General features: G+C 42.8%; 3 protein-coding genes across 4 annotated transcripts in view; 2 read left to right on the forward strand and 1 right to left on the reverse strand.

Annotated features, from left to right (window-relative positions):
- Window positions 1–2469, reverse strand: part of zbtb49 (zinc finger and BTB domain containing 49) — a 5844-nt gene extending 3375 nt beyond the window's left edge. The window contains exons 1-4 of the mRNA XM_063018537.1: window positions 2410–2469; window positions 1384–1612; window positions 1126–1288; window positions 69–1023 (exon numbers count right to left, since the gene is read on the reverse strand). Coding sequence (XP_062874607.1) covers window positions 69–1023; window positions 1126–1288; window positions 1384–1535 — 1270 coding nt within the window. The 5' untranslated portion in view covers window positions 1536–1612; window positions 2410–2469. The remainder of the gene's footprint in view (window positions 1–68; window positions 1024–1125; window positions 1289–1383; window positions 1613–2409) is intronic.
- Window positions 1–3467, forward strand: part of slc2a9l2 (solute carrier family 2 member 9, like 2) — a 45813-nt gene extending 42346 nt beyond the window's left edge. The window contains exon 17 of the mRNA XM_063018542.1: window positions 3379–3467. Within this exon, the coding sequence (XP_062874612.1) occupies window positions 3379–3399 (21 nt within the window). The 3' untranslated portion in view covers window positions 3400–3467. The remainder of the gene's footprint in view (window positions 1–3378) is intronic.
- Window positions 3380–5835, forward strand: lyar (Ly1 antibody reactive homolog (mouse)). 2 transcript variants are annotated; one of them, XM_063018544.1, is made up of 8 exons: window positions 3380–3501; window positions 3649–3763; window positions 3940–4047; window positions 4119–4202; window positions 4425–4752; window positions 4881–4940; window positions 5097–5182; window positions 5392–5835. In XM_063018544.1, the coding sequence occupies exons 1-8, from the start codon at window positions 3380–3382 to the stop codon at window positions 5524–5526; spliced, it is 1038 nt and encodes a 345-aa protein (XP_062874614.1). In that variant the 3' UTR covers window positions 5527–5835. The 2 variants fall into 2 exon arrangements, with proteins under 2 accessions (XP_062874614.1, XP_062874615.1); XM_063018545.1 differs by having other exon boundaries at window positions 4884–4940.
- Window positions 5836–8177: the final 2342 nt, after the last annotated feature.

Here is an 8177-nt window from a genome sequence, read left to right on the forward strand (position 1 = left end):
GTGTGTGTGTGTGTGTGTACTATACCTGTGTGTGTGTGTGTGTGTGTGTGTGTGTGTGTGTACTATACCTGTGTGTGAGCGTGTGTGTAGTTTCAGGTTACTCGGATGTTTGAAGATTTTGCCACACACTTCACAGCAGTACTTGTTTCTCTGCTCTGTGACCTTTGACCTGTCTGTAGGTTTTGGGTGTGTTTGTTCTTTCTCTGCGGTGGTAGCAGTAGATGCTGCACTGAGCTCTGGATCTTTCTCTGGAACCTCTACTGGTTCCTCCACTGGTGCCTCCACCGGTTCCTCCTGTGGTTCCTCCTGCGGTTCATCCTGTGGTTCCTCCACTGGTTCCTCTACTGGTTCCTCCTGTGGTTCAGGTGTGTGTGTGCTGACCGGTTTGGTTCTGCTCTCTCCCTCCACCTGCTGGTCTCTCTCTGAACTGCAGTTGTTTATCGGACCCTCTGGCTCCGCCCCCTCATCTAAAACATAGTAATTAAACTTTTTGAGGTAGACGGCTTTTTTAGGGTGCAGCGTCAGTGGGGGGCTGTTTGCTCCCCCCGCCGGGGTCATCAGGGCGCTGAAACAGGATGAGGAGGAATGGGGAGTAATAGGGTTAGGGTAACACGTTAGTGTCTGCGTCGTGTTTGGCTCAGCAGGGCGTGGCAGTGTCTGATTGGCAGGTTGCAGTGATTGGTTGTCTGTGTTTGAGGGCGTGTTCGGAGGGATTTGATTGATGTGATTCTGTTCCTCGGCCACCAGAGGGCAGTGAGAACTCTTCTTAAAGTACTGTCTGCTGTAGTAGTTCCGTAGCTTGTACCCGTGTACTGGAACACTATTGGTCGATTCCAGGTTGCCAGTGGGCGGAGCCTGCTGAGGCTGTTTGTATTGGACAGTGGGATCGGGGGTGTGGTTTGGGGCTGGGATCTGAAAATCAGGCTCAGCAGGTAGGGGGCTTCCTAAGACACACTCAGGTAGAGACAGGGGCGGAGTCACCGGCTTCAGGTACGATGTGCACATGTTCACGATGTGAGAGACCTGAAAAAAACCAACGGTGTATAAAATAATAAACTTAATAAATAATAATAATAATAATAACAATGATGTGCTATGTGCAGGAGTGTGTGTGTGTGTGTGTACCTGGAGACTCTGTGCTATGTGCAGGAGTGTGTGTGCATTATCAGGGTTCAGTTCCAGGTGGGAGGTGTACATGTAATCCAGAATCTGTCCGATCCCCCCCACATCCTGAATAGAGAGATGAAACACGTCGTTCTTCACCGCCGGAGAGTTCTGGAACAGAGATCTAACACACACACACACACACACACACACACACTTTGAATTATCAGGAGTGTTTATTCTGTGGTTGGACTCCTTGAGGACTCAGAAGCTTCAGACCTGAAATATGGACTGAAGGCGGCGAGGACGTTCTTATGAGCTTTAAAACACACGGTCTTCACCACCAGAGTACAGTCACACAGTAACCCCTGTATCCTCTGCTCCTGTAACTCCTGCAGCAGATACACACTGTGTGTATACAGGCCATCCATCACACACACACACACACACACACTCACACTCACACACACACACACACACACACACTCACACTCACACACACACACAGCTGCAAAAGACAGAATCACATCAGCTTCATCCTATCATTCATAAACATCTCACACAGTTTCAGCGCTCACGTCTACACCTCAGCTCTAATGTTGTTGTTGTTGTTGTGGTTCGAGTCTCAGTGGAGCTACTAGCCTGGCCGGGTGTTCAGACGTGGGTGTGTCTGAGAGAGGGAAGGTGGGAGGGATAAAGTTTCTTCTTTTTTCTGCTGCAACAGCGACTCCTGCTGTCTGGTCGTGGCAAACGGTACAAGAACACACGGTGCATAACAGTACCCAGCCCTCCTGCGACCATAGCGGGGCGGTGATGCTTTTAAATCTGCCAAACCACATTTAGTTGTTGTTTTATTGTCATCAGACCCTTCTAGACCAGGGACCGAGTGTACTGAAGCAGGTCTGCTCAAACACAACTATCAGCTTTACAGAACAGCGCCCCCTGCTGGATGTCACCCTAAGCTGCAGCATGTAACTGCTCTTATATAATGTGAAAAATGTACAGGGTAAATCACACCAGCTGAGCTGTGTTATAATATTAATCATAATAATAAAGATAATCATAATAATAATAATAACAATAAAGATCCTGTTTTGTACTGCAGCTTGAAACAGTTAGAAGTGACCTGCCAGGAGAAAATTAGCTTACAGCTTTAGCGTGTCATGCTAACGCTAAAGTAGAGCTAGTTTGATTTAAAGATTCAGATCAAACACAGAATCATTATGATAATGATTAACGTCTTCACTTATAATTAATATCACATGTTTCTATAATGATTCTAAAATAAAATATAAAGATTATTACCGGTTGTGTTTTTCTCGTCTCTAATTTTCCTGTACAGTCACTCGATGCCTGTGACGTCACTAAAGAAACGCCACGCCCTCTGTTAGATTTTACCTTTAAATATTATTAATATAATAACATAAACGCGAGCTATAAGGTTTATTCATGTTATAATAACTACATTATATTTAATGAATCATGTTTATTGTGAATATTTTTCATAATTCGCTATTGCGCACACTTTACAGTTTTTGTATAGGAACAATAATGTAGGTGTGTGTTCCTGCACGGAAGGTAAATAGTGCTGCACCTGATCGCCGGCGTGGTTTCAACAGAAGTTTTTAATTCGTGATTTTATAAATAATTTTTCTATATTTGAGAGACTCGCAGATACACGAGAGTAATCAGACCTAATCAGATTACCTGTAGTGGTTAGATAAATAAACAGAGGTGTTAGAACTAACAGAGGACTTTAAATAAAGGTGAGTAAAATATAAACATAATGATCGTGATGATCTGATGCATAAACACATTATATTCAATAAAGTCTGAGAGAGGAAAACTAACAACAATATTCTGTAACAATTCTATTTTCATCAAGCTCTCTGTCCTGGTCAGGGTTGCTGTGGGTCCCTGTTCACAATGCAGGGATACTAACACACACACTCGCTCGCCCACGTGTGTAATTCAGAGCAACTAAACCACCTACTGTATTTTTATTATTATATTCGTTTTATGAATAAAGTATTATAAGTTAAGTATTTTTATGAATCTTATTTGTAGCTCACTTGCTCACTCAGATTTAGCAGGATTTTCCACAGTGGTGAGGACTCATCATGCTGCTGTGCATCATGTCCTTAATGTTTTGTTTGATGGTGCTTTACAGTTGGTGTTCAAATTATTGCCGTGTGTGTGTGTGTGTGTGTGTGTGTGTGTGTGTGTGTGTGTGTGTGTGTGTGTGTGTGTGTGTGTGTGTGTGTGTGTGTGTAGGATGGTGTTCTTTACCTGTAACGGGTGTGGAGAGTCTCTGAAGAGAGCTCAGATCCAGAAACATGTGGGGATGTGCAGAGGAGCTCGGGTGTTCTCCTGCATCGACTGTGGAACAGATTTCCAGTAAGTACTCGCATTTACATCACAGCTCACCCCAAACACCCCCCCCCCCCCCCCCCCATGACTGAATGATTACAGCACATACTTCTTTCTTTAAAATACACTGATGAATAAATATGAGTGAAGCAGTGCTGCTCTCTCTCTCTGCAGGGGTGATGACTATAAGAGCCACATGAAGTGTATCAGTGAGGATCAGAAATATGGTGGAAAGAACTATGAAGCTAAAGCTAATAAAGGAGACGTTAAACAGCAGCAGTGGATCCAGGTCAGTAACTCAATGTTCACCAATCACAGCCGGATACACTCACACTTAAACACACACAGCTCGTCTAGTCAGGCCTGGTGGCTACAACAGCACAAGAGCTGCTCAGACCAGAGATGATGATGAAATGCCAAGGGTGTGTATGTTAATACCTAACCTGTGTGTGTGTGTGTGTGTAGAGTATCCAGGAGATGCTCAGTAAACCAGGTGTTAATGGCAGGTTGAGGTCGGTGCTGCAGCAGGTCGCCTCCTACGATAACGTTCCCCGCAAAAAAGCCAAATTTCAGGTAACACACGTCAGAGGGTGTGTGTGTGTGTGATTCCATACATTGCTGATTGTAAATGTTATGTGATGTAGAACTGGATGAAGAACAGTCTGAGGATTTATGACGCCAACCTGCAGGACCAAGTGTGGGATATTTTCTCATCAACTGACACCAATGTGAGTAACACACACACACACTCACACACTTCACCTCCATTATCACTAAATCTGTAAAAAAAAAATTACAAAATCATTTTTATTCTCTCAGATTTACACACATGCAAATCTTCATGTAAAATACTGATGACGATGACAAAACATTTAAATCATTTAAATGTAACACATCAGTCAAACGCTTGTTTGTTTAACTGTTCATCCTGACGTGTTGTGTGTGTGAAGGTTCATGTGCAGCAGACTAACAGAGTGGAAACCGCTAATAATCCCCAGCAGACTGAAGCTCCAGCGGAGCAGAACGAGCTCCAGAAACCTGAGCAGGTAAAAAAGAACAAGAGAGAAAGAAAAGAGGAGCGACAGCAGAAGAAGAAAAAGAAAAGAACAGAGAACGGTGGCGTGGAGAACCAGCAGGATGGAGAGAACGGTGTCGAGGAACGACAGAGAAAGAAGAAAAAGAGGAATAGAGAAGAGGAGGAGTGTGAGGAGGAAGAGAACGTGGAGGAAACCACAACGAGAATCAAGAAGAAGAAAAAGAATCAGGAGAAATCTGAAGGTAAAACGGTTTCAGTGGATCAGAATTATTTAGACACAATTATAACTGAGCAAAGTTGTTGTGATTATTTTTTTGCTTTGTGATAATTTGCTTTCATGTCGACTCTAAAAATTCTGGGTTTTCTGTAGTAGAGAGTCAGAACACTGAGGATGATGAACAGGAAGTGAATGAGGAGTCCAGCAGTAAAGGTACTAATACTAAATATTGAGGAATTTGTGTGTGTGTGTTGGTTATTTGTTGAGTTTTAAATCTGTAAACCTGCACTGAAATATTTCTCTTGACATGTTGAGGGTGCAGTTACTTTTTCACATCACTGTGTACCATGTGCATTGTTTCTCCTGTAGAAAAGTTTAATTGGAAGGGGACGATAAAGGCGGTTTTACGTCAGGCACCTGAAGAAGGAATCTCAGTAAAGAAGCTCCGCAAGAAGGTATAAACACTGTAAACGCTCACAGCACTCAGGTGGCGCTGGATGAGTGATAATGTTCAGAACCACATGTTTAAATGTAATGGATTTATTTATGGCTGGAAATAGTTCTTCTTGATCTTAATACCAGCAATCAGTAATTGTGTGTGTGTGTGTGTGTGTGTGTGTGTGTGTGTGTGTGTGTGTGTGTGTGTGTGTGTGTGTGTGTGTAGGTATTATCAGCGTATTGTGCTTACAGTGGAGAGAGGAATTATAAATCGGAGGAGGAACTCTACACTCTCTTCAACAAGAAACTCAAGAACCCCAAATTCAGGATGGTAAAGGACAAAGTCAAACTCATTAAATAATCCAGATATTGGATTTCTGCTGGACGTTTCATCTACATGAGGAACGGTTCTTCTACTACAACGACTGGATGATACAGGAGAGATAATCACCTCATCATATTCAGTTCTGCTGAACCAGAGGAGCATCAGGGAGCTGAGATATGAACATGATGCTTTTCTATCCAGTAAAGATGCTACAGATGCTCACAGTACAGAAAGTGTTCACAGATGAATGACAAAACATCATGCCATCATCTTTATTATGTTCTGCATGTTAATGTTCTGTTTTCTTCCTCTTTTCTTATAATAAATGTTCTTAATGAACAAACATTCTGACTCACTTCAGTCACTTAAACCTCAACTACTGATTATTAGTACTGCATTATAACTTAGGAAAAAATTATGGAATCACTCTGTAATTTGCAGTTTAAAAACAAAACATCTGCAGCAGATCAGATTTGCTAATTATTCTTCAGTTTAAAAAGAGTGCTCACACCTCGGAGAGCTGTTGCACAAAGCAGATTGTCATGAATCATGGTTCCAACACAAGATACAGTGTATCACAAAAGTGAGTACACCCCTCACATTTCTGCAGATATTTAAGTATATCTTTTCATGGGACAACACTGACAAAATGACACTTTGACACAATGAAAAGTAGTCTGTGTGCAGCTTATATAACAGTGTAAATTTATTCTTCCCTCAAAATAACTCAATATACAGCCATTAATGTCTAAACCACCGGCAACAAAAGTGAGTACACCCCTTAGTGAAAGTTCCTGAAGTGTCAATATTTTGTGTGGCCACCATTATTTCCCAGAACTGCCTTAACTCTCCTGGGCATGGAGTTTACCAGAGCTTCACAGGTTGCCACTGGAATGCTTTTCCACTCCTCCATGACGACATCACGGAGCTGGCGGATATTCGAGACTTTGCGCTCCTCCACCTTCCGCTTGAGGATGCCCCAAAGATGTTCTATTGGGTTTAGGTCTGGAGACATGCTTGGCCAGTCCATCACCTTTACCCTCAGCCTCTTCAATAAAGCAGTGGTCGTGTTAGAGGTGTGTTTGGGGTCATTATCATGCTGGAACACTGCCCTGCGACCCAGTTTCCAGAGGGAGGGGATCATGCTCTGCTTCAGTATTTCACAGTGCATATTGGAGTTCATGTGTCCCTCAATGAAATGTAACTCCCCAACACCTGCTGCACTCATGCCATGGCATTCCCACCACCATGCTTGACTGTAGGCATGACACACTTATCTTTGTACTCCTCACCTGATTGCCGCCACACATGCTTGAGACCATCTGAACCAAACAAATTAATCTTGGTCTCATCAGACCATAGGACATCGTTCCAGTAATCCATGTCCTTTGTTGACATGTCTTCAGCAAACTGTTTGCGGGCTTTCTTGTGTAGAGACTTCAGAAGAGGCTTCCTTCTGGGGTGACAGCCATGCAGACCAATTTGATGTAGTGTGCGGCGTATGGTCTGAGCACTGACAGGCTGACCCCCCACCTTTTCAATCTCTGCAGCAATGCTGACAGCACTCCTGCGCCTATCTTTCAAAGACAGCAGTTGGATGTGACGCTGAGCACGTGCACTCAGCTTCTTTGGACGACCAATGCGAGGTCTGTTCTGAGTGGACCCTGCTCTTTTAAAATGCTGGATGATCTTGGCCACTGTGCTGCAGCTCAGTTTCAGGGTGTTGGCAATCTTCTTGTAGCCTTGGCCATCTTCATGTAGCGCAACAATTCGTCTTTTAAGATTCTCAGAGAGTTCTTTGCCATGAGGTGCCATGTTGGAACTTTCAGTGACCAGTATGAGAGAGTGTGAGAGCTGTACTACTAAATTGAACACACCTGCTCCCTATGCACACCTGAGACCTAGTAACACTAACAAATCACATGACATTTTGGAGGGAAAATGACAAGCAGTGCTCAATTTGGACATTTAGGGGTGTAGTCTCTTAGGGGTGTACTCACTTTTGTTGCCGGTGGTTTAGACATTAATGGCTGTATATTGAGTTATTTTGAGGGAAGAATAAATTTACACTGTTATATAAGCTGCACACAGAGTACTTTTCATTGTGTCAAAGTGTCATTTTATCAGTGTTGTCCCATGAAAAGATATACTTAAATATCTGCAGAAATGTGAGGGGTGTACTCACTTTTGTGATACACTGTATGTCAGTTGAAACAAATGAGAGGATTATAAAACTCCTTCAAGAAGATAAATCATTGTGGAATGTCGCAAAAGATGTTGGTTGTTCCCAGTAAGCTGTGTTTAAAATCTGGACCAAGTACAAACAAAATGGGAAGGTTGTAAAAGGGAAGCATACTGGTAGACCAAGTAAGACATTAAAGCATCAAGATAGAAAACAAAGCAATATGTCTTGAAAACAGAAAATGCACAACAAAACAAATGAGAAACAAGTGGCCGGAAAGTGGAGTCAATGTCTGTGACTGAACTGTAAGAAATCACCTAAAAGAAATGGGATTTACATACAGAAAAGCCAAACAAAAGCCACCATTAACACCTAAAAAGAAAAGAACAAGGTTAAAGTAGGCTAAAGAAAAGCAATCGTGGACTGTGGGTGACTGGATAAAAGTGATCTTCAGTGATGAATCGCGAATCTGCATTGGGCAAGGTGATGATGCTGGAACTTTTGT

Source organism: Trichomycterus rosablanca, chromosome 22 (genome assembly GCF_030014385.1).
Source record: "Trichomycterus rosablanca isolate fTriRos1 chromosome 22, fTriRos1.hap1, whole genome shotgun sequence".
Lineage (NCBI taxonomy): Eukaryota > Metazoa > Chordata > Actinopteri > Siluriformes > Trichomycteridae > Trichomycterus > Trichomycterus rosablanca.